The sequence below is a fragment of the Chanos chanos genome, chromosome 10 (genome assembly GCF_902362185.1).
Source record: "Chanos chanos chromosome 10, fChaCha1.1, whole genome shotgun sequence".
Lineage (NCBI taxonomy): Eukaryota > Metazoa > Chordata > Actinopteri > Gonorynchiformes > Chanidae > Chanos > Chanos chanos.
Window position 1 is genome coordinate 15,093,412 of NC_044504.1, and position 27,099 is coordinate 15,120,510.

At 40.3% G+C, this 27,099-nt stretch overlaps 1 protein-coding gene across 3 annotated transcripts; it reads right to left on the minus strand.

Annotated features, from left to right (window-relative positions):
* Positions 1–3,909: 3,909 nt before the first annotated feature.
* On the minus strand, positions 3,910–25,474 carry aspg (asparaginase homolog (S. cerevisiae)). 3 transcript variants are annotated; one of them, XM_030786045.1, is made up of 16 exons: positions 24,984–25,474; positions 23,676–23,805; positions 19,252–19,363; positions 18,791–18,916; positions 18,466–18,549; positions 17,156–17,282; positions 16,692–16,804; positions 14,392–14,577; positions 14,194–14,307; positions 13,979–14,098; positions 13,618–13,713; positions 11,867–12,030; positions 8,528–8,614; positions 7,816–7,915; positions 7,080–7,145; positions 3,910–3,994 (listed from the first exon to the last, which is right to left on the minus strand). In XM_030786045.1, the coding sequence occupies exons 1-16, from the start codon at positions 25,261–25,263 to the stop codon at positions 3,950–3,952; spliced, it is 1,950 nt and encodes a 649-aa protein (XP_030641905.1). In that variant the 5' UTR covers positions 25,264–25,474; the 3' UTR covers positions 3,910–3,949. The 3 variants fall into 3 exon arrangements, with proteins under 3 accessions (XP_030641905.1, XP_030641904.1, XP_030641906.1); XM_030786044.1 differs by lacking the exon at positions 3,910–3,994 and having other exon boundaries at positions 6,668–7,145; XM_030786046.1 differs by lacking the exons at positions 3,910–3,994; positions 7,080–7,145 and having other exon boundaries at positions 7,887–7,918; positions 8,530–8,614.
* Positions 25,475–27,099: the final 1,625 nt, after the last annotated feature.

A 27,099-nucleotide genomic window follows, 5' to 3' on the forward strand; every position in this document is an offset into this window, starting at 1 on the left:
TGCCCTTCTTTTCAAAAAGGCACGGATCAATCCCGTTTTGGAGTCTCCTCTCATTTGCAATTCATTGGACGCCCCGCTGCCCTCCTCCTCTTTGCGCCGAAGATCTACCTAATCCCTTGATTTTGTACACTAATGGGTTGATATTTGTGTACCATGCGCATGGATATAGGTACGTTCATTGAATAGATTGTTGGTATTATTGACTATCCCCTAATTGAAGGTGGAATCCCCTGTTCGGAATCCCCTGGAAAGACTGGTACTGAGCGAATCGTCGTTTAGGACTGATCAATGAAAAGAAAAGTAGGAGAAATAATAAAACCCCGAGTCCATAGAGCCGGCAGTAAGCCTCCACTTGAAACCGTATTTCTGTGAAATGTTAAATGTTAAGGCAAGAAACACAAGGGGGCGAGAGAGAGAGAGAGAGAGAGAGAGAGAGAGCGCTTTTCGAGGTGTCAAAAAGCTTAAGCACGCTGAAAATTGTGAAAAGTAAAAATGGTCTTCCACAACTGCGTATTTGAGAATAATCTTAAACTTTAATTGAGATGACGCATCATAAACTAAATGTCCATGGACATCCACATAAATTGCATCGAATAATTAAGCATTCAGAATGATTTTTAAAGGATAACAACAACAACGACAGCAATCATCATCATAATAATAATAATGATAGCAAGAAGAAGAGGAGCCACAAGAAGAAGAAGAAGAAGAGTAGTTATCCTTATTAATCACGGAGAGACTGCTGTATAGTCTTCAGATTGCGCTGCGTTAATGAGTTATATTAATTCATGTTCTTAGGAATATGGAAAGTCTTTAAAGTTTTTACATCTTTTTTCTAACTTCTGAAATGAAGGCATGCACAAAACAGTCGTGACACTGATTTAGTCGATATTTGTCACGACCTAAAGAGAGTAAATAAGTAAGAATAATTACATAAAGGCAGTTGAGAAATACAGATTCCATAATTCTTCCTCCTGGTTCCAAAAGATAGCGTCCCACTGATCAAGTGGTCCTAAACATTTCACAATTTTGGGATAGAACTGTTGAACTGTTTAGAACCACTCCACCAGAGGTACTAACTGTAGTTGCCTTGACCACGGAAGGCATCTTCAAGTCAGATGTGCTTTGTAGTTGGCACATCAAAGTTTCATGTCTCAAAAAAATATACATAGAAATCAAATATAGAAATTTCCTCCTACAAGAAAACGTTTGCCTGAAGCTTACATCTTTCGGGAACATTGAGCGTTGGAAAACGTTATTCTTTTCGTCGGACGAAACTCCCCCATAGCACCCGAAGATTGAGAAGGCCCCAGTCTTCATCTTGTTCCTTTGGTATAGCCTACACTATGGCAGAACTGCAAGGTTTATTTTGTGAGGATGAATCCGTCTTTAACGTCTTCGTCTCAACACCTTGTTACGATACCACGTCTTTTATAGTGCTAAAGTGTGGGCAGTGTTCACACAGGCCTTTTCATTCAGACTGGAATGACGACTCTGCAGGTTGGACCGGCTCATCTGGGTTCCAGAGGCACAGCACGTCTCTCAACGGGCGACTGGATGACGGTGAATAATAGCGCAATCACCGTAACATCTTGCACCGGTTTTTCGACTGTTTCAGACTGCAGCCACACGCAATCTGAAAGGACCCCAACAACTACATTCAAATAATAAAAAGTTCTAATCTCATAAACTTTCCCTGTTTGAGAGATGGTATCCATCTTTAGATCTAAAGCTTAATGATAATATTCGAATGCCTTAGTGGGTTACCTCTTAGTTAGGATAAATAAAGTGGACGCTGTTTGAATAGCTTCTGGCATTTCCGTCTAAAAGTGAACGGTTCTAGATCAAATGTCTGTAGGTTGATTTTTCAGCCAGACCACGTTCACTTGCACTTTAATAGTTTGTATTGTGGAAGCTCTCTTTATGTCAGCCACTGATTTACTAGATAAAACTGATCTTGGAACTGTTGTCAAAGGCATAATATAAAAATGGAGCTCTTCTGCAGATTTTTCATAAAAATAACAATTTTGTGGTTAATATGCTCACTCATTTTTCTTAGATTACGGTGATTTTGGTTTGAGTCATGTTTAAGCAGTTCAGTAACCAAAGGGAGGTCCATCAGCACCTTAACAGGACAAGCCCAGATATAACAAAAGGAAATTAAAACACCAAATGAAATTAATCAGATAATTGTTTTATTGCCATCATTGTACATGACAACCGTGTTTAAATTCAACTATGACACAGTACTGAGTACACTCATTGCAAAGCCAATCTCAATATACATTCACACACTCCACAACATACCTTTATTCCTTTTACAGCAGTGATATAGCCATTAGTTAAAGACAGCTAATATACACAAACATACACATACACACACAACATCTTGAAAAGTGCTGCAAAATTAACATACACAGAACAGCAGATGTGAGAAAAGATAAATAAGATTTTATTCCGAGGAAAAGTGTAGATAGGTGTAGTCTTGAGGTAGCTAACTAAAATGGCAAGAGTAAGGGAGAGGTAAAGTCACTGCACATGTGAGGAAATGGACATCCATAGATAAAGGTCTAAGAAACAGAATCAGGTTGTACCTGCATTTTATCAGCACGTTTATGACTTCTGAAACACAGCAAGAATCACTCAAAACACCATAAGATAATATCACACAAAGGAACCAGGAGAGGCCCACACAAAACATTCCAGAACTATAGATTTTAATGAGGTGCATCAGTTCCATCTCTACTTCTGTCACACACACTTTGTGATCCATATAAATAATGCATTTGTTCATTTTTACGACTTTATAGATCTTCTGAAATTATACTCATTGACAATTTTTTTCTTACATACATATATAGGAAATATACTTTAGCCTTACCATACAATGTATAACGAAATCAAAAGTGCTACATTATATGTGCACTGATTTTATTTTCATTTTCTCATGGATTTCATGTTTTTTTTTTTTTCACAATATCATTTATCGTAAGTAACATCCAGCATTATCCATTCATAGCCTACTCTGCACTGCTCAGCACTGAGCTAACTGGATTTAAGGTGGTCTTAACTGTAGAAGAATTTGTATCCCATCTTAAGCTCCAAAGTGTAGCTCAAGGATGCCATAAGGACACAGTGGTTTGCAACGTACCACTGAACTAAGAACCACTGATCCAAGTTATCACAGTAAAGTTCACCTTACAGTGAAAACTAACGATGAATTTAAAACTAGAGGCCATTTTGAAGCATTGTTCCAGAAGTTTCCATTGCATAACTCACCCTGGCCTAACACAAAGCTGATTTGTCAGAATATCTATAACAGATCACACATAGAGACCTGAGGCATACAGCATACCAAATGTATGTCACTGCTATCGTGTGCGTAGGACTGTCAGCAGACATTCATCCATGTAACATCTCTAAAAACTGTAAAGACCCTTTTTATACCGAGAGCTCTCGTAAAAATAGGCATACATTGTTGATGGACGGAGATGTCATGAAATATGCATATGAGATAAGCAGATGAGCCTTCTAAGTGCAAAATAAATATTGTGCTTGATAAAGGAATATATATTTTCATATACAGTGCTTTACACGTCATTGATAAAACTTTGACATTCAGAAACTATGAGTGTGTCACACAAGTAACACACTCAACCAATAATGGTGTCTCTCCTCCTTTACTAATACATTCAGGGGTGTGCGTTCTGCAGTTCAGAGGGACAGAGTAGTTCACTAACTGTAACGGGAGTAGGGGTGGGGTATGTATGTAACACTAAGATGGATTATAAAGGAATCTGTATTCAAAAGTGACAACAATTCAGCATAGTTTTGCAGTTACGGCTAGAAGCAGACAGAGAGACAGAAAGGAATTGGGGGGGGGGGGGGGGGGGGGGGGGGGGGGGGGGGGGGGGGGGGGGACGACACAGGGGTTTAGAGGATGGTCTCTTCAGCATGAGTCTGGACAAGCTGTGAATTCAATGAAGTCTCCATTCTAAAGAGGAAGAGACAGAACAAAAGTAAGCATACCAAGGTCATGTTCTTGGTTTGTAGGTCAGAACAACAGAACAACTATTTGTTTTTATTAAATAACATGTCCCCATGTTTCTCTCTCTCTAAAAAAAGTTTACATTAAAAAGAATTTAAATCACTATATCAATATATGATCCCAAAAGCACACAGAGAGTTCTAAATGTGCTTTGCATACAATGAACTAAATCTAAGCATATTAAGTTGTTATAACAGAGTAAATTTGTTAAATTGCCAATTGAAACACACAGAGACAGGGTATCCACAGTCATTCCTGGAGGGCCAGCATACACACAGGCTTTTGTTGCAATGAGAAATTCATTAACTCAGGCAAGGGAACTCAACTGGCTTAAGAGTATTCACATCTGGTTTTCTAGGCCTTCGTTAGAGACCAGCTGAAAGGTAAATGCAGGAATATCCATATAGATCCGGCCAACATTGAGGAATGACCCTGGACTGTGCGAATATTCAGCATGTTCAGACAAGTGTGTCAGACTTACTGAGTAGAAGTGAAAACTCAACTGCAAACACACTCTCTTAAAACACACTCACGCTTTTCTTAAAAATCACAACATTTAAATTTTCCAAATCTTTGTCATGCTTCAAACACTTGCAGCTTGATGTGATCCTTGGAATCTAAGCCATGTTTTCAGTCCTGTCTTGTCACACTGAGATGGTTCCATTTTTGGTTTGTCATCAAAAACTGACACAATATTTAGATTTTTCTGTATTATAAGAAACTGACATGTCTAGCAAAACACATGAGTATCAGTGTCATGCAGTCAAGTAGAGCTGAATACAGTGCCGGGCTTCACTCAGTTCAGCCATGACACACAAAGACTCTAATTCCAGTTACTCTAAGCACAAAAATCACACATTTTACCTCTTCAGTTTCATCAAACACTGGCTGTGAGTAAGCAAAAAACCAAAACAAAACATAGCACATCACTGAATCATAGAACAAAACTGAAAAACATCATTGGAAGTTACTGCATTCAAACAAGTTTATGAGTACATAGATAATCTCGTTAAATCCTGGTATCCGCGCTTACTTATGAATACATTTAGTTACTGTCGAAGGGTAAAAAAAAAAAAATCTTTTACAATGGTTTAGTAAAGCTGTGACTCCTACAAGCTTTACACTATCAATCATCAAAAACTGTTGGAACATTTAACATTTAACATCCTGTCATGTTCCTAACCATACTCTGGATTCTGGTTTGTTTACGAAACCAGTTTAAAGATGTTTTTAAAACAAGTTACACAAATGCTGTATCCGTAAAAAAGTACTTTTACATTAGAAGACTCTGTGAAAACCACACATTCCACAGTCAGAGCCTGACATGGACTTGAGTTTGATCAGCGTACAGTGATCACAGCATTCTCCTTCTGTTCTATATGTGTGATCAACGTACAGTAATCACAGCATTCTCCTTCTGTTCTATATGTGTGATCAGCGTACAGCGATCACAGCATTCTCATTCTGTTCTATATGTGTGATCAGTGTACAGTAATCACAGCATTCTGCTTCTGTTCTTTATGTGTGATCAGCGTACAGTGATCACAGCATTCTCCTTCTGTTCTTTATGTCTGATCAGCGTACAGTGATCACAGCATTCTCATTCTGTTCTATATGTGTGATCAGCGTACAGCGATCACAGCATTCTCATTCTGCTCTTTATGTGTGATCAGCGTACAGTAATCACAGCATTCTCCTTCTGTTCTTTATGTGTGATCAGCGTACAGTGATCACAGCATTCTCATTCTGTTCTTTATGTGTGATCAGCGTACAGTGATCACAGCATTCTCATTCTGTTCTTTATGTGTGATCAGCGTACAGTGATCACAGCATTCTCATTCTGTTCTTTATGTGTGATCAGCGTACAGTGATCACAGCATTCTCCTTCTGTTCTATATGTGTGATCAGCGTACAGCGATCACAGCATTCTCATTCTGCTCTTTATGTGTGATCAGCGTACAGTGATCACAGCATTCTCATTCTGTTCTTTATGTGTGATCAGTGTACAGTAATCACAGCATTCTCATTCTGTTCTTTATGTGTGATCAGCGTACAGTGATCACAGCATTCTCCTTCTGTTCTTTATGTGTGATCAGCGTACAGTAATCACAGCATTCTCATTCTGTTCTTTATGTCTGATCAGCGTACAGTGATCACAGCATTCTCCTTCTGTTCTTTATGTCTGATCAGCGTACAGTAATCACAGCATTCTCATTCTGTTCTTTATGTGTGATCAGCATACAGTGATCACAGCATTCTCATTCTGTTCTTTATGTGTGATCAGCGTACAGTAATCACAGCATTCTCCTTCTGTTCTTTATGTGTGATCAGCGTACAGTAATCACAGCATTCTCATTCTGTTCTTTATGTCTGATCAGCGTACAGTGATCACAGCATTCTCATTCTGTTCTTTATGTGTGATCGGCGTACAGTAATCACAGCATTCTCCTTCTGTTCTTTATGTCTGATCAGCGTACAGTGATCACAGCATTCTCATTCTGTTCTTTATGTGTGATCAGCGTACAGTGATCACAGCATTCTCATTCTGTTCTTTATGTGTGATCAGCGTACAGTAATCACAGCATTCTCATTCTGTTCTTTATGTGTGATCAGCGTACAGTAATCACAGCATTCTCATTCTGTTCTTTATGTGTGATCAGCGTACAGTAATCACAGCATTCTCATTCTGTTCTTTATGTGTGATCAGCATACAGTGATCACAGCATTCTCATTCTGTTCTTTATGTGTGATCAGCGTACAGTAATCACAGCATTCTCCTTCTGTTCTTTATGTGTGATCAGCGTACAGTAATCACAGCATTCTCCTCCTGTTCTTTAGGTGTGAAACTAAAACTGTAAAGAGTGCCCTGATCTGTCTGAAGCAGGAACGTATGAAATGTGAGACAAAGCAGATTAAATGATATTAATCAAACATCACTCCAAATCACTGCCGATGGTGACCGCTGGGAAAACCCCAACTGATGGTGAGTGGTACATATGTATGTAAGTGTTTGAGTGAGTTTCCTCCATACCTGAGTTTTGTACTGACTGGCCTGCTGTAGGAACTGCACCACCTGCTCATGTCCTAGAGCCAGGGCCTGAGAGAGAGGTGGAAAGGGTGAGGGGACACATGAACACAACTTCCATAAAACAGGACAGCAATTTTCTTGGCACTAAAATGACTGTCAAACTTTATTACAGAGTTATGTCAAGGCATGCAAGTTTTGTTAATGTTCATGTGCATTATATAGTTTAGTGTTTTCCAAATCCTGCTCCAAGAAGCCCACTACCATGACACATTAGAAGATTAAGGGCAGTACAGTGCATTTAACAAGAGCTCAGCTGTATGAAGTTGACAAAGGTGCATATTTTAGAAAGTCCCCTGCTCTACCACATGCCTCAGCTATTCAAGAGCTCAATAATTAGCTGATAAGTTGATAAATTGCTAAATCAAATGTGTTAATGCACTGAGACATCTAAAATGTGCATTAGCTATAGGCCTTCATGAGTAACACTGCTGTTAATGATATTTGTTATATCCACAGAATTTCTTTGGTAGTGTTTTAGTGAAGGGTTCAGATGAACAACAACTTAATACTCTTGTGTCAAGCTGAAATGTGCATCTATGTCAAACTTCTTTCAAAAAACCAAGTGTTGCATGGTGAGATCAACACTTCTATGTGTTGCTGTTGTTGTTAATACTTTGTATTTTTGTTGGTTTCAGTGTGTAGCTGTCTGCATGTTTCATGTTTCTAAAACGCCGTTTACCACGTCTGCCGGTGTCTGTCCATCATAGCTGGGCATACTAAGATCAGCTCCAGCTAGCTGCCAAATCTCCAGGGCTTCCAAGTCTGCACTCGCTGCCAAACTACCAACAAGCAAATAAACACCAGTGAGACACAGCATATGGCCACTCCATAGTCACACAGACACGAGGGTCTCACTGAAACCATAATCATCTAGACTGTTTTACTCTCAGGGTAGCTATCGCACACACACGCTGCACGGATCAGTGACGGGCCCCCCTCATAATTAGGCACTTTGAGGCTGGAAACTTCATTTCATTAAACAGATAAATAACTTCATTAAGCAATGTTATGTTCTTGAGTGAAATATTTGACCAGTTATGATACAGACAATGGCTCAAAGGGGAAGAGTTTTTTTTTTAATTTCTCCTCTTCAATATGAGACAATGGGAGCTAAGTGGGGACAAAGACCTCACAACTCCTATTGTCACGTGACCATGTCAAAGCGATACTTGATGTCTTGATGTAAAATGTTGCATTCCAGGCATGTTTTTGCTGTTTCCATGCTATGTAGTTGGGGAGCATTCTTAAAAGTTTAAGTAAGCCTTGATTGACTAGTCAAACCTGCGTTTAGACTCAAGGAGGGGGCTAGGATGTGGATGTGTGTGTGTGTGTGTGTGTATGAATGAGTGTGTGTGTGTGTGTGTGTGTGTGTGTGTGTGTGTGTGTGTCACCTGCACAGCTCTGGTCCAGTGTCTTCAATTTCATCCGGGGAGAGATGGGCTCCTGTTTTCCTCAACAACTTGACAACTTCTTTATGCCTGAAAACAGAGAGGATGGAGAATGAATGACTGATGTTCCAAACAGCCAGAGAGTGGGATACTTAATATGAAGTCCCTCATAAACCTCAGATCTTTTCCTACACAGCGACTGTTCATGTGTACACTCTATAGATCACAACGACCAAACTGTGAGAGAACAAATTCTGATTTATAGACAGTAAAAAGTTTATTACGTAGCCACATATTAGACAGCCAATTATGCAATACACACCGTTAACCTGACACATGCCTGTCACCTGATTAAACATGCGTCAGTAGACAATGACGACTGATTTGAGATGGACTGAAGAGAAAGGATCTCTTCCACAAATTTGCCCTACGAGAAATCTTTCTTTTATAATTATTAATTCAGCCCTCTCAAACGTCATTGTTTATCCTGCCAATAGTTGCCATGAGTGACGATTAATTAAGGAGTTAAATTACTAATGCCTTCTCACTCAGTGGTGTATGATACACGGGAGTGGCTAGAGTAGTCTGGACAAGCAGGGACAAGTCAGAACAGCCTATCGGAAAACTCCTGACATTCACGGTGATATTCACACAATTAAACGTTGTTTTCACTGTTAAATCCCAGCTAGACATAACCCGAGACTTCAGAGCTTGTACGACTGCTTCAGAGTTCACTCAACAGGCTTTCAACAGGTGTTATTCATGATGAATATTACAGTCAGTTCAGTTATGATCAGAGAGTATAATGATCATATAGCAGTTTGCACATTAATGTTTCACCTGGAGTGGTTTGGACTGATACTGACATGAAACCATGTAAGTGGTGATCACAGTTGTGAGGGTGTGTGTACATGTGTTTGTTTTAATTGTCTGACGTATCAGGTGTAGTTGGTCCCCAGTCTATTTCAGGTAGCGATTATCGCAGGTAAGCCCTACCCAGCCCAAAAAGTCCCTTTTCTGTATCAGGCTGTGACTAATTAAATGGCTGTTGCTCTTCTAGTTTCTTTTGTTTTCTTTTGCTAGTGACAGACACCTATTTGGCTGGGAAGCAGGAAAGGCTGGTTTGAATGACACACACTCTCTTTCCCAGTCTCACTCCCTCTCTGACTTATTTTATTTCTCTCCCCCTCCCTCTCTCCCTCTCTCTCTCTCTCTCTCTCTCCCTTCTTCCATTTCTTTATTTTTCTGTCTGTTTTCTGTCTCAGAGATCATTTAGGTTTTAATCAAGAGAATTTCATCTCACTGACCACCACCCCACAGAGCACCTCAGAGGAAGAAAGAAAGAAAGAAAGAAAGAAAGAAAGAAAGAAAGAAAGAAAGAAAGAAAGAAAGAAAGAATTGGTGTGCAAGTTCAACTTCACAGCTGAGTTCACGTTTTTGCTCAAAATAGATTGAATTTCGGGCGGCACGGTGGTGCAGTGGGTAGCGCTGTTGTGTCACAGCAAGAAGGTCTCGGGTTCGATTCCTTTCTGTGGATCCTTTCTGTGTGGAGTTTGCATGTTCTCCCCGTGTCTGCCTGGGTGTCCTCCCACAGTCCAAAGACATGCAGGTTAGGGGAACTGGAGACACTGAATTACCCCTAGGTATGAATGTGTGTGTGAGTGTGTTTGTCTGCCCTGCGATAGACTGGCGACCTGTTTCCCCGACTTTCACCCTATGAGCGCTGGGATAGCACCCCCCGCGACCCTAATCAGGATAAGAGGCTTAGATAATGAGTGAGTGAGTGAGTAGATTCAATTTCAATTCTGAATCAGGGTCAGGCTCTTGATTTGGAACCTGATCCAAGATCATTTGCAAGATCTGACTCCTGAGGAAGGGGACATGTCAGAACTTGTCACACAAACAGAAACCAAGCGGTTCATATAAAATCTCAGTTGTGTCAGTCTCTGTCAGTTGACAATTGGCTGACACATAGGGAAAAATTGTGCTGCTATACAATTTACTGTCATACAAGGACAAATTGTGCTACTAGTTTATCAAACCATAAACACATATCTAACAGTTAAAGCAACATCACAGATTTAACCATTTCATGATTAGCCTAATTAACTGACAGTTACTGCCAAGACTATTACATACTCTCACACACAGTCCCATATACACACACACACACACACACACAAAGAGTCCTTCTGGACACAATTCTAATTTAGTGAGACACCCCCTACCCTCCAACCCATTTAATGAGGGTGAGATTTCAAACTGTTCTGTTTGTATGTAATTTGTCCACAGAGAGAGAGAGAGAGAGAGAGAGAGAGAAATACATGGAGTAAAGAGGCTGCTGAGAGTCTGTTGGGAATGAAGAAAAGAAAAGAAGTAAAGTCTTGTCCTATTTTCCTCTTTCTTTCCATCATCTGGTGTGTTAAACAGATATGGTCATTTGGGCTGTGTGTACATAAACACACGACCAACGTACAGTAACTAGGGCACATATATTCTTTAAGTCCATGTTTTACAGATTCATAGCATATAATGTATACACTAGTGTCCTAGAATGATAAAGATATTACGAGCACTATGGAGCTTTTGAGAAGAGCTCAGCTCCATGAACTCTACAGTGGTACAAAAACCTGTGTGTCCTTTATACAGAAATAATTCTCACACGTCACATTTTGCATTTTTGCTGCAAAGGCTTTTGCTGCAAAGAGTTAAAATTAGCCTTTGACATTTTTTTGCTGGGTTATAAAAACAGATATCTTGCATGTAATCCATCGCTGCATATTTATTTTTTTATTCTACTAATATTTTATCTTACTAATCTTATCTCACTAATATTTCTGTTGGTCTGGTATTCAGAAAAGACATGTGATAGATGAGTGAAGACCTGAAGAACAGCATGCCCACACAAACACACACCCACACACAAAGCCATGCCTTAAAACCATCTATTTTCCATCGCAATGTATGTATAAAATGTTCGGGTGAATACAAAAGCACACATACTAACACGCACACATACTAACATACACACAAAAAGGACACGTCATCATACAGGAGAAAACATCTACACTGAGGTGGCAACACACACACACATATCTATTGTACAAACTGGACTCTAAATAAATTTGTATTATTATTATTATTATTATTATTATTATTATTAATATTAGCTCCAATGAACACAATAAAGCACACATTCTCACAACGGAGAAAACACACACACGCACAAGCACACGCACAAGCACAAGCACATGCACACGCACACGCACACGCACACGCACACGCACACGCACACGCACACGCACAAATACACACAAGCATCCGCACACACACAGGTCTTACCTGAAACGAACGGCATTGCGAAGGGGTGTGTCACCATAGCGATCTTTGGTGTGGACGGTGGCTCCTTGGCCCAGCAGATACTGCGTTACTTTGAGGTGTCCTTCACACGCAGCTATATGAAGAGGTGTACGACCATCATAATCCCCCATACACAAGTTTCCTCCCTTAAAGAAACAGTGATAACACAGTTTTTCTTTTAAACATTGGTCTCCACTGTCAGCACAGCACAACAGGGTCATAAGCATTAAGAAACAAACATGTCCTGACTTGCCAGACGTTGCTGTTGTTATGTGAAACCGTAATTCATTGCTTAACGTTGATTTCAGATAGCAAAAGTGTCACGTAAACTGGCTTTGTGTCTTGGGACAATGTGATAAATCCTTATGACGATAATTCATGAGAAATAATAATACAGTATTCAAGAAAAGCAAAACAGAACCGCCATCATTTTGAAATTTTACATTTTTATACACTTCAACGTGATTAGGATGAATTATACCAGAGACTAAATTAAGAAAAAAAAAACCCTCTAAAATCATTTTAGATGTAAAGAGAATAAATCAATGAGACTAAATTAGTCAGACAGCTGCCTCATATCCCAGAATGACAGCTATATGAATAATTTCTATGATGAGTGATTTTTTTCTATGTAAGATAATATACGTTGTGTCAAACCACCCAACTTGGTCCTGGGCAGTTTTACACAAGTGTAGGAAATATACTGACTTCAGCTTTTAGTTAGTAGCATGAAACCACGATGTGGCAAAAACCCCTTTAAACTGTTTTTTACACCAAATGACTGATAAATATTCAGGTCATTTTGCCACTAGCTGTTCTTAAAGTGAATTATCACAGATTAAAGACTTACAAGGACACTCAAGTGTCTTGACCTCTTCCTTGATTCTATATCCTTTGATGCGAGAGGTCGTGTCACTCTCCCCAAAAGGTGACCGAATGTTTGACTAAATGTATGTGTTTCGAAGGTATGTGAGGTTCTCCACAACACTGTCCATACGCTTTGTCCATATATTCTTCAGATTAATGGTGTCAAAACAGTTTCAGATATTGACTGCTACTGATACATGTAATTAGTCCCAAAAACATCTAATATGCTAGCATAAATTTACACAACCCATTTAATTTGTACTCATTTTTATATGAGAATATGACTTACACGGATTGATGGAAACAGAAGTATAGGCGACTGTGATGAATTAGTTGGTTGGATGGAAGTCTAACTGTTTAGTTAAGCTAGAACCAGTCTTAGAACTTGTCTGAAAACTGGTCTTGAGAATGTATGAAGGAAATAAAGGTATGATGATGGTAAAAGGAAAGATGTGTGAGTCTAAAATAAGGCGACACAAAGAGAACCTGTCAGGGTACAGATGTATGATAAAGATGTCGCAAAGAGAACATCTCACCATTTAACAAACCAACTCTCAGGTGTCTCCATTTTGTCAAGTAATCCCTGCCCCAGGTATGGTTACCTGATGTCCGTTTGCCATCACGTTTATCCCTGCCTGTACATTCAGCTGCTTTGTTACTTTGTTCCATATTCTGCCACTGCATTGAGCTCTGCCAGCTTGTCTGATCACACAGTCACTGAGCTCTGACCGACTAAGATCATGATTTGATTGTGGCCTGTGATTATGTTCTCCTAACCGGAAATATCCATGTTTTATGTGATCCCTTACATGTACAGCCCCATAAAAGTTGCATGCCATGGCCAAATGAGCATAAACAAAGCTTACCATGTCCCTGATAGCCTCAAGAGCCTCTATGTCTCCAATTTTAGCAGCGGCGCAAGCTAAGGTTGGAGTTAGAGCATCTCTAATGGCTTCAAGTTCCTGGGAACAAACACAGAATTACAGTTTCTTTTCACTCACAGTTTTTGGTGCCTCTTAATTACATGTCACGTCGGTAAAGGTAGTACGTTCACCGTGCTCAAAACAGCACCTTCTACGTAAATCATTCTCTGCCTGAACTACAGCATAAATAAAGGGCCAAATGAATAAGGGCGTGTTCACTGAGTTACCAAAGGAGCACTTGGTCAAATTTTGTAAATGACATTTGCAGTGTGTCAAATTAATTCTTTTTCCAAAATGCTCTCACCTCTTTACAGCTGATGCTGAGAGTTTTGGCAATGACCTGGATAAAGCGACTGTCGCTAAGAGAGAGTTTGGCCCCTTCAAAGTCAGCGACCATCTCACCACGCAAGTTACGACTCAGCATCTGATTAACAAGACAAACGTTTGGTCAGTCATCATCTACAAACAGTTCACCACATCACCAGCCTAAACTACTGCATGTCGATGTATCAGTCATACCTTTTTCTTCTCTTGTGTAGAAAGATCTTTTTTGGACAACACGTAGGAGAGTTTAGACAAAGCTGCCTCTGGAGTCATATCATGACCAGCAACCAATCCAGCATCACTCAGAGCCTGGGGCAGGACACAACAAGTTCAACATACCCAAGCACAGACACAAAGAAGCTCACACAAGTCTCAGTTGAAGACACACACTACCTTCCCAGTAGCATAACATGCAGTCACCGAGCCCCTAAGACACTGGGTGCAGTTGACAATAATCACTCCTCTCTCTGTGGCTTTGTAGAATTCTTCCAGAAGGTCGGCACGGTTGTCAGGGGCATTACCACTGCCGTACGTCTCCAGGACAATACCTTCCATGGGTGGCTGTAAGAACGCCCGAACCTTAAGATAAAAAAAAAAAAGAAGAGAAAAGTCACGGACAAACATGAAATTCGCTTGGGCGCTTCATACAATGAATAACAACACTGCCCTCGTAATTCATACAGATGTGACCTTCAGCATCCTTGAAAACAGAATCATTTAGTTTTTCACAATGAGCCAAATTCCAAACTAAAAAGTGTATTTGAGCAAATCTTAAAGGACTCTAAGCAAATCACTTTTAGATGAAAGTGTCTTTAGAACATCTAAGAACCACAACAGATGGAGACGGCACACTTTGTGTAACCAGTATCTGAGTGTATGCAGTTTAGAAATGTATATTATGTCTGATTAAAGGATTAACAGAGTGAACAATAACTGCTACTGTGTCTAGTAGCCAGTTAAGGCGGGTAAAATGACTAAAATAAAGATCAGTAGTGCCCAAATCACCTAGTAAATTGGCCAAATTTTTGATTCAAGTCTATATCCATGTACAGGCCATGCCTGAAACAATCACATGGTTCTTTCAGTCTATCTAACCTATATTTCCACCCTGAGCAGGAAATGTAAGGATCCATAATGTAATGCATGTCTAATGTGCCACCAGGACACCGGTGCATATGGCTGCAGCAGTGTTTTAATTTGACTCTTTATTGTGAAAGGTCCCTCTGGACTGTGATAGGCAATAATGATGCCACATCGCAGCGCAAGAAAAGAGACTGTTCGGCTCAATAGTCCCACTGAGAGAGGAATTAACGGCATTGCAGATTAAATTAAAATCCTGCCAACCTCTGTTACACTACAGCACATCTGGAGATTGCTTGAACTGCTTGCACACTTAAAACCAAGGGCATTGAAGACATTCAGCTAAAACCCCAGAATGAATGTTGATTTCAAAATATTATGAAGCCACTTAAACCATACACCTATGATGGATTATGAGATGTCTCAAGCATCATAATCTCCAAATATTCAATTATCTGCTCTCACGATGCTAATGCTTAAACCTAATGTTTCCCAATCCTGTTCCTGGGGGTCAAAGGATTGCACAACTAAGGTTTCTCCCTGATCTATCGCACTTGATTCAACTCATCAGTGTATCGTCAAGCTCTCGATTAGCTGACGCAAGCGCTTTAGAGCAGGGAAACATCTAAAATGTACGAAGCTGTGGTCTTCTAGGAGCATGACTGAAAAACACTGTTATAACCTATATACAAATCATGGTTAGTGATGTATCTATGATATTGTTAAGGAGTATAAAATGACGTGTGAATAAGAGTGACACCGGGAACTCCGACACATTCTTTATGGTGGATTTCATATTTTATCAAAAGGCCCTTATAGTTTATGGCAGCTTAAACATTTCAACAGCTGGTGTCATTTCTGATATCTCAGCCACCCGAGGTTTATATTGCCCTGGTCCTTTGTAGCTTAACCTAGTTTAATATTCATTTTCATTTAACCACATCCGATTCCACTTCAGATAAATCTGAACATGTTGAAAGAGCAAAAGAAGGGACTGAATTAAAACACACACACACACACACACACACACACACACAAATAAAAAAATAATCAGTCAGAGACATCATAAAATGGGGTCATAAAACAGATAAAAAGCCATCGAGGTGTGGGGTAGCATACTGCCAGACTGCAGTAGTGAATACACACTCCTTCTTCCATTGTCCTCTACATGATGAAAGTGAGAGTGAGTGTATGTGCCAACTCCTCTCTCTTTTACACAGAATTAGACATGGTCCATAAGTCTGTCTCACCGCACACAGAGCACACTTTAGAAAGACAGTTACACTTAAACACAGGCAATAGAAAGACATACACACTTCTCCATTAAGATCCATTAAGAACTGAGTCAATGGATGTGTCTGAGAAGTCCTTTGATAAACAGAAATTAGTCCAATCAACACGCAAACAACCACTCACGCACATTTGTCTTTATATGTGTGACACTGAACATCTATGCTAGTAGACAGAAGCAAAATCAGTTCAACACATCTGTTTTCACTGTTCAACTCAACCCGCAGATTAGCAATTACGAAACAAGTAAACCAGGAACCTGACAAAAATGTGTGGCAGTTACAAACACAACGATACAAAGGGAGAAAAAAAAAACCTCTCACCGTGTCTGCAGTGATCCCAGGGAAAAGACGCAGAAGCCCCACGTTACGGTTCATTTCAGTGTTCACTGTAAATTTAGCTGTGGTGTTGGCCCTCCAAACAGTGTCCCAGTTTACTATACCCAAAAGATAGGACCAAAAAAAGACCAAAAAAAAAAATCAAATGCTACATTTCTACGTGACAAACATAGAAAGATACGGTATTTATTTAATGTTTTGGCGTTGTTCTACAATGTGTGTTCCTCATGATTTCAAATCCATAATTTTTTTAAGTGGAGGCAAGTAGATTCAGAGGGCAGTAAGTCAGACTCCGGTAACATTACATGGATAAGTCAGACTCTGACAACATTACATGGATAAGCCAGACTCTGGTAACATTACATGGATAAGTCAGACTCTGACAACATTACATGGATAAGCCAGACTCTGGTAACATTACATGAGCGGGTACAGAGACAGAGCATTACTTTTGATGTCCACTTCAGCATTGGCCAGTGGAGGGAGATTGGGGGAGTTGAAGGCGTTAAAACTCCCGGCATCCACTTTGGTGACACGGTTGCCTCTGTACAGTTTATGGTGAAAATAGAGGCACACCTGTGGGGAGGGGACAGACAGATTTTAAAGAAAGATGAACAGAGATAAAGAGAGCAATCATTACATTAGACTTGTTGTCATGTATAATAGTGAACAATCTATACATAAAATTATTTGTCTCACTACGAGCGAAATGCATTTTGTACAGAGAAGCATATGGCTATAGTCTCATACTGTATCGTATCAAACCAACACATTTTTTAAAAACACTGTATTACTATTTACATTGTATATACACAACACTGTATTTTATATTTTAGCTCCGACATCGACATCATGAACCTAAACCTATGGCTACAAATCACAACTGACTTCTGCTCAACAGTACTTTTGGTATCTTTTGAGTTTCAGTGCAGTGACTGACTACACTGGATTATGCTCCATCCGCAGGCTAACCCAACAGGCTTGTTGAACCAGTGCTGTAAGAATGGTTGTGTCTGTACAGAGTTCAATTTCCTTCAACTTCAGCCAAGACCGGAGGATGTACAATGACAAAGAAACTTCTAGAGGCACCTGATGTCACTCTTAAGATTTGATCTGTGTGATTTCACCCAGTAAAACATAAAGAAAATCTATGGGTGCTAAAGTAAGTAAATATTATGTTAGTGCTTTAAGAAGGGGATCAAAGTATTAGCTGTAAAAGGTTAACATGTTCTCGCTACTCAGGCACAAGTATGGAAACAAATTTTTCTTCTTGCTGATGTCAAAACACAATACCCAATCGTCTGCAATCAGACCATCTAGAAAATCTCTATAAATCATGGTAAATATTTTAAAAAACAAACACCACATTTAAGCCAAGGTACATACTACCTCAGCGTTGACATGGGAAAAGATACATGTTCATTTTAAGTCAACTCCCCCAAAAACAAGTACACACAAGGGAGACTCGGATTAAAACAGCAGAAGCAGCGAAGAGAAACTTGCTTTTCCACATTAAATATATACATTCACAGTGATACAAACAGGGAATTTTGAAGTAACTGGCAAGCCCTTCCAGAATCTTTATTTCCCTATAACATAAAGCCTCAGAGAATTGTAAGCTCTTCAGATAAATATTTTTTCACCTTTCGTTATTTTCATCTGAATCACCATTTGTGCATGTGTCATGACTCTCTGGTAATCCATTCTGGAAAACAACCCAGAGTGAGCTGACAGAGAGGCCTCTCAGTGTATCACTCACCTCAGGAATCACAAACTGCCCAGCAATCAACAGCGCCCCCAGGAGGTTGTCTCGTCCATCATTCCTCATCTCATATATGGGCACCTGCCAGACAAAAGGAGGCAATCAATGTTACGCCTTCTGTTTGTTATACGCAGTGGCGTGAAATTCAAATTTGATACAAACACTACATTCACAGTTTGGTATATAACACTTGTTAATGTAAATTAACTGTAAGGACTAAACCCCCCCCCCCCCCCCTCACTGGGTATTCATCAAACATTGTTTAAATCCAGATAGTCACACAGAGCTGAGACATTCTTTTTGTGTTTGAGCCTGATTTTACCTGAGAGCCGGTGAGAATAACCGGTTTCCCCAGGTGCTCACACATAAAGGACAGAGCAGAGGCTGTGTACGCCATGGTGTCAGTGCCGTGCAGAATGACAAAGCCATCATACTTCTCGTAGTGTCTCTGCAGTCAGACATAAACAATATGGCCTTTCAGCTTCTCAATTCCCACATCTACATGATTTATGATGGACCTTTGAAATGTCAGATGCAAAATATTTTTAAATTGTCATCCAAAGAAAGGTGGGCACATTTTTCCACTCATTAAGTTTCATTACATAATCCTTTACTCATCTGATTGACATCTGCTTCACCGTTCTCCCTATTTATATATTTTTAAAAAAGTGTCCATTTCTGGTTTCCTTTCTGGAATATACTTCCTGATTTACAAAATGTAGGCATCTATAGTGAGGGGACTAAAAAGAAAAAAAAAAGAAACTTAATATGAAAAAATTATACCTCAATATCTTTTCCAATTGTGGCCCAGTCATCTGTGGTCATATTGCAAGAGTCCAGCAAAGGAGAGTATTCTAAAACAGTATACACTATCCTCTTCCTGTGCTTAGATAGTCTGTGGTGAGGAAATATTGTGATGACAATGGGAAAGGGGGGGGGGGGAATACAGACACAGTTTGAGAACATCATTTACTAGACAGAGCAAGCACATTAATAAAACACAAGCACCAAAATAAACTCGGTCAGCTCAGGCTCTTTGCAACCAACAAATAACCACAGTTATAAACAGATTAAAACATTGAACACAAACATCTTTTGTAACGCCCACAAGGTGAGTGCAACAATAACTAAGGGGGGAGAGAATGCGAATCAGGCTTGAACAAATATAATTTATTTAATCAATGCAAAAGAAAACGGATGCGAGCCATCAGGGGTTCCAAAAAAAGTTCAATGAACAAAAACACAATGTTGGTCCGACCGGCCACCTCCAAAATAACATCGTCCACCCCGGCAACCTAAAGCAGACAAACAAAAAAGAAAGGAGAGGAGGGGCGGGGAGAGGTGGAGTGGCAGAGCTTTTAATCTCAGGTACAACTGCCCGCCGGTGTACCCAATTGGGCCGATCGCCTCCTGCCACACCGCCAGCATGCCTACCAGGGAACACACAAAAAGATAAACAAAACCATGGCCTGGGGGAAAAGGGGCAAAGCCCAGAGGGCCGTGACACTTTCAAAAAACTCTTTTCTTTGTTCAGTTTCCCCAGTTATTTCAAAACACGCCGAGAGTTGCAGTGTTCCCATTTTGTTTTTCTTCAAAATGGGAGGGAAGGCTATAAACATCATATATGTGTGAGCATAGGCGCTGGCTCAGAAGCGAGACAAACAGGATTTGAGAGGCCTTCTGCCCAAACAGTGGGGTGTCCAAAAAGTTTCAAAGGAAAAAAAGGAGAAGACAACGTGCAGGCAAAGAAAGAGTATATGTTTATACTGAGGGGGACATGGGATTAACAGACACTTGGCTGAAAAAGAAGGCATCAGAGTTAGTCAAGTCCCTTTTCTCTGCCTTTTAAAGGGGTGGGGGAGTAGGGGGGGGGGGGCTAAGTCACTGGCACAGTGACTATTGAAAATAGTGTTTATTGGGATTTGCTGCATCTTCGCTTTGCATGTATTCCCACCTTAGCATGCCCCCATGTCCCAATTAAAATGGGCCAGCTTATCCAAAACCCTCCATACATATTAATAAAGCCTCTAAGTGCTGTTAAATTCGAATGTCCCATGTTCTGACTCCCAAACTAATTAGGGAGGGTGAGTACTTATGGCGTGATGAGGAGACTCTCTGTTTAAAAATCTGTAAAGAACAGTGCCCCCCCCCCCCCCCCCCCCCCGCCCCTGAAAGAAAAGCCTTCTGCTGAAATCCGGCCTAACACAGACACGGAGTGGGGCACAGCTCACGCCCTGTCTGATAGTTCAATAGAACAGCAGGGAGGAGGCTACATGCAAACACACAGACACACACACACCCTCCTATCCTCACACATTGAGTCAGGGGCCTAAGGCTTGTGCGCTAATTAGCCTCAGTTCACAAGACAACCCTCAACATATGTTGTTGATAATCTTAAAAGAGAGTTGCCACGGGAAAAAGACAGTGTATTCAAATCACCAATTATTCAGTTATCTAAATGTGTAGGGAATGCTCCTACCGAGACATAGACACAGAGAGAGAGAGAGAGAGAGAGAGAGAGAGAGAGAGAGATATTAGCATTTCCTGTGTAGACTGGTTGGGGGTCGATGGGATACTTCTGTGTCCCGCATGCACATCAATACATGCCAGCTCCATGATCTTTGTTTGACAATTTAAATCCAAACCATGCCAAACTCAGTATTAAATTACCTTGTTGTACCTTCCATAAAATTCAGAGTATGTGAATTATGTATGTTATTTGTGAACATTCATGTGCAAAAAAGACGCACAATTTGTACAGTGTCATAATGCAAATGTCCAAAAACAAAAACACGTACAGATACAAAATAACACAGGCTGTCAGTCAGAGGGGGTTGATTTGGTGACAGTGTTTTCGACAGGCAAGTCATCTGTCTCTACTTAGTAAATCCATTACAATGAGATATTGTTAAGGACTCACTGGAAAAAAAAACAAAACAGACACACACACATGGCCCCGGAACACACAGAACACCAAAAGCACTGATATAGTTATCGAAAACTGAGAGTAATTTTGGGCTGTGTTCTAAGGACTCCAAAAGTATCATTTATTTTATTGTAATTGATAAGATGAATATGTGTGTGTGTGTGTGTGTCTTCGGTGAACAAGTAAACGTGTCTTCATACAGGCACGTCTGCTCTCACAACAGTCAACACCACGCTCATATTCCTTCCATTTTGTAGTTTTCTGTGCATGCATCAATGTGTGTGTGTGTGTGTGTGTGTAAATGCTTTACATTTAAGTGTGTGTGGAGACCTGATTGCTACATATCTGTACGTATGAAGATTAGCAAGCAGGGGGCCCGTCACTATCTTTACTTGCCCAGAGAGAAGACCCTAAGCCTGGAGACCTTAAACCTACTATCTGCCGCCCATTTGGGATCTGATAGTAGGCGCCCTTTAAACCTGACCCTCTGAATCCTGTGTCATACACACACAGGCACGTTTAAGACATGCCTCTAACTGATCAGGCTCCAGCGCTCTGTTGGACACAAGTATGAAGGCAAAGGCTGGAGGCCCTCATGCTGCTGAATGGCTACTAAAGCATTCTGAATGATTTCCACAGGAGCCACAGTGATATTTAAAACAAAAGGATTATCTTATTCTGATTCTGCTGAAATGGAGAGAGATTCATGAGCAGTAAACAGCAGAAGTGTGTTCTCTCGTGATAACAGCTGACTGGAGGCATGTTTTTTTTATACACATTTTTGCAGCACAATGATACATTTTCTATTTCTAAACCTAAAACTAAACGCATAAAATGATGAAAATGAAACATTAAACATTTGACTGACATGAACATTTGATGGACTTCTGTTTTATTAGATAATTAACCAATGTTTTTCCAGCTTGAGTTAATATAGTATGTTTGCCTAACTTAAGACTGGTGTTTCTTTAAGAAACCGCATTTTGCTGTTTTAATTACCAAATGCCACTTGTTCACATTTTAACCAGTTAGTCGTAAATGGTGGATAACAGATTAGTACACCAGTCAAATTTTCTCTGAGACCTTACATAACATGTTTTTGACTCCACTTAGACATTTGACCGATCAACTTGGTGTGATGTAACATTGTAAAACACAAATGTTCTGGTAAAACACATAAAAATATATTGACTGCAGAGCAGGTCAAGCAAACACGAACAAACGCATGCGCATACGTCACATACAGGCACAAAGAGTCAACCCACAAGGGCACACACTATGCTGAGATTACTACAGGACCCTTTAGCGAGCTCATCAGCATGTTCAGTCGGCATCCTGTCAAAACAACACATCCACAAATTTAGTCTGACAGGTGTATATTAGTGTGTGTCCCTCTCTAAGGTATGCTTCACTTTAATACCACTGTGAACTTACAAAATCTATTTTTATATTACAGTTTTTGCACCTGACTATTTTAAAAAGGAATGCTTTCGCAATGGTGTAATATGACTAGGGGACTTTTAGCACATTTTAAACGTTAGCACGGGCTGTTATAATTATCACCCGGCCCTGGGCCAGATGACAGGACCCTTTGGTACCGTACCACACTTAAATCTCCTTCAACAGACATTCTGCTTTCAGTGTGGTGCTGGCAGTAAAATGTAAATATTCTTGAAGTTATAAAAATATTTTGTTATCGGTGAGATAAAAATTTATCAGAAATTTTATTAGACACTCAAACTAATGACTGAAATACAAACTTTACAGCCAACACCAGTCCAGTACCAAGTGGAAGATCAGCTATAAGAGATTTTTAAACCAAACAGTGCATTAAAATGGTATTAGTGTCAAACCCAAACTCTATACATCTGAGTGTGCATACTTCTTAAGCCATAAAGTGAGGTGAATCACAGATCTACTGAAACATAAACAATTAACTTTCCCCATCTTTAAACATGTGACCATGTCGTTTTCAAACAGTGATGGTTAGGTGGGAAAATTGCAACTGAAACATTAAGAATACTTAAGAATATTTTCATTGCATAACAACAGATGTGCATAAGTTCAGTAGATAGGCTGAACTTATACGAGTTTAATGAATGAATGAATGAATCAATGAATGAGCAGGTTAGCAAATTTTTCTATGCCAATGTTTGATGAAAGTTAATGAATACATCAGTGTCAATATTCTGTTTGTTGAGACTGTTAAGCTAGTGACGTCAATGTTCTTTCAAGTTGTTTTCGGTGAACGTGTGTGTGTGTGTGTGGACTCAAGACTCACGGTAACACCAGCGTGTTCTCTGAGGACTCATAGTAGTCGTAGAGTCTGGTCTGCTGGGCATACTGCTCGTCATGGAGAATGGGAAGTTTGCGCAGGGCTTTGACCAGAGCGTTGGGCTCTGGCGCCAGCACTGTGGTAAAGATGAAAAGCAGACAGACCCCAGCGGTTAGACACGAGAAAACATATAAATGAAACAGACTGAATGTGTCATGCCCTTCTGGTTAGATTTTGGTATTATCAATGCCTCCTAAGATTTCTTTTGCCATTTCCAGCTATCTGGCTTTTCTGTTATGTTTTACTGAGAATATCTGATAACTGAGTATAAATGTACATTGGTCTTTCTGGCCAGGTTGCTGATGTTTTGTAAGTGAACGAGAGAATCACGAGGAGTTTGTCAGTTCTGTAACCATTCTTTGTGCTGTACTGAGCCCTAGTGGTGGACTGAAGACTTGAAGTGGGCAATATCTTCACAGCACAATAAAAAACACAATCGCAACAATCTAATTTCAATCAGATCATCAGAATATGTAAAACAAAACATCTGAATGCATTAATGAATATACAAATATATAGAGAGACAGACATAGCCTAGATATAGATACACAAATAGATATAGATATAGTTTTCATTGTTCTTGGTCCAGTTCATTTCTCACATAGAGAAGAGACTTGCATCACGCAGAGAAATACAATCACTTGACTTTAATTTAGTCCATGTTTTGGTTCAGAAATAGACACCACACTGCTGGACTCATGACTTCAATGTGCCATACTCCTGAACAGAGCAGCTGGGGGTAACTGGATCCTGAAAGAGGCTCCATACTCCTCCAGAAGGCAATGTTACTTCACATCCTAAATCTGGAACCACTACAGAATTACAAAGGCCAGCAAACACAAGAAAACTGGGCACAGAAAGCTGAGTTCAGAGTTTTCACAAATGAAAAAAGTTGATCAGCAGTGTTGTTCAAACAGTAAGGGGAGAGGTTAGCCTACTCAAACATGGCATCTTGCAGATAGGTCATGTTTATACCCGTAAATCCTATTCCAGAGTGTCTGTGGGTTCTCTTTTGAACGTTCAGTGAATTTAAGTGAGTTGTGTTTCGTTTCCCCCCTTTTGAATCGAGACAAACATCACTCGGTTTCACCTTCAACTTAATACGTGGCATCATCCTTAGCCTGAGGGATTACGTGTTTTGCAAAGCTTTTTACAGAGGCAAGCCCTTCTCAAATGCTTTTGCCCCGATTAAACAGGTGTCTCACTCTGGTGATCAGTTCGACTGGCGGCTGCGGAGACTGGTTGAATGTTTACCGTTATTATGATACATCATTCCGATCGTTCCGCCAGTGTTTATAACAAGGACCCTCCTCTCAGCACACGGGTATACTTCCAGAGACTCGACACTCGTGCTGCTTGATATCCTTCTTCTCCGGACTTGCTGCCCCACATTGCTCCGATGCAGAGACGTTTGCGATTGAAAGACATCGGACTGATCAAGTTGGTTCAGCCTTGTGGATGACAGAGCCCTGCCGAGCGAGGTCATGTCTCCGGCAGAGAACACAGCCGACGCGGACCTCTTCCATTCCGCCATGTCTACTCCCGCTGCCTAAACAACTCGTGTCCTTAAAGTGACAGTATGCTTAACTGTCAAGTGCTTTTTCAAGGTAAATTTATTCTTTGGAACCTTTACTGTATTTAAAGATTCAAAGCAATCCAAAATAGGTTAATTAAGTGAGACACGCATACCTCATCTAAGTTTTGATTAAACACGATTTCCACATAGACTGAACTTAGTCGTGTTTCAGCGCGGAAATTTTTGGGCTTATGAAGGGCTTGAAATAAAAACCCGCCCACCCATCAAATGCGGGCAAACTATGCCAGTGGCACATGACTCTGTTTACTTTACCAACTACACTGCCTGCCCTATCCAAGCACCTAATCACACCATGAACTTGGAAAACACTCCTTTCTGATTGGCTGCCAGGTCTCCGTTAAACTCGTATAATAGAGATCTAACCAAGAGTTTACACATCTTCTAAATCAATGCTTTAAATATATTACAAGGCTTGTAACTATGGCGCAATAGAAAACGACGGTAACTACGGTTTGCTTTGAGTTTATACTAGGCTACGCTAAACGACATTAACGAAATTTCATCACCTAAACGAGATTAACAATAATGAATGAGGATTTTCCATATCAGTCTTAATTTACTTCGGGGACGCAAAACTCGGGAGCAGGCCTACATACACCATCCGAATTGGCCTTATTTGATGTTTAGCTATGTTTTGGCAAGGAACTTGTTCGTTTCTGAATGAAGTAACCCAGTGAGGAGGATACCCTACTATAATGTGCTAGCAGTGTTTCGCACTCACAAAAACGCTGCGACTATCTTAAGTACTGTCAAGAAATTAAGTCTTATCCCTCCGTATCGAGGCATGGAATTCTCTTAAGAAATATTTTAGTGATTGGAGACTACATTAGATAAACTGTTATATAAGATGTTTGCAAATACTGTTGATGGGACATCAGTCTGAGCGAGGAGCACAATGCTTGGAGGACTAGAAAGTTATGACAGCATTTGCATTTGTCTGCTCTCTGAATGAGCAAAAATATAAAAATCTTATTTAAAAAAAATCTTACAAGTATTAGACAAGTTTCACGGTATTAGAGAGATAGGGGTTCCGACATAGGCCTAAGGAAGGAAACCCAGCGGAGGAAACTTGCTTCGCATCATGGAGGTCTTTGCCTCCACTTCGTCCATCATCTTCTTTAATCGGGGCACCTCGTATTATCTCTTACTTAATAACACGCACGAACACTAATCGTAATAATAATGAATTAAGAGTCAGTTACAGCAGAACCGCACGCACACCTTCTTGACTGCAATCTCGCTTTCATTTAAGCTCTGCTTTCTGCTGGTAGACCACTGAAAACGTCTTGGAACCATGTTGGCAAGGTGGACCCAAATGCAGGGGCTTGACACTCAGAACCCAAAAACAATACTTTACGACAGAGTTTAGCTCTAGAGTAGGGGTGGGCAAATCCGGTCGTGGAGGGCGATGGTCCTGCTGTTTTTCTTGTCAGCTAACTAAATACAATCTGTGATTGGCTGAAGAGAGTGCACACCTGTTTGCAAGCTGAAAATCAACAGGTAACTAAGAAGTGAAAACAAAAACCTGACAGGTCACTGGCCCCCCAGGACCGGATTTACCCACCCCTGCTCTAGAGCATACACAAGAGACACTCAAGCTCAGGACAGAATTATATAATGAAGAGCACAGATGCAGGCAATAATGAGTTCACACAGGTGAGAAGTAGGCTATAAACCATGATGAATCACAAAATATACGCTATGTCGTCCTCTGGCGAACAGCAGTGGTTTATTTGTATGCACGCTGCGTGTTAGTGGTATGCCTTCAAATAT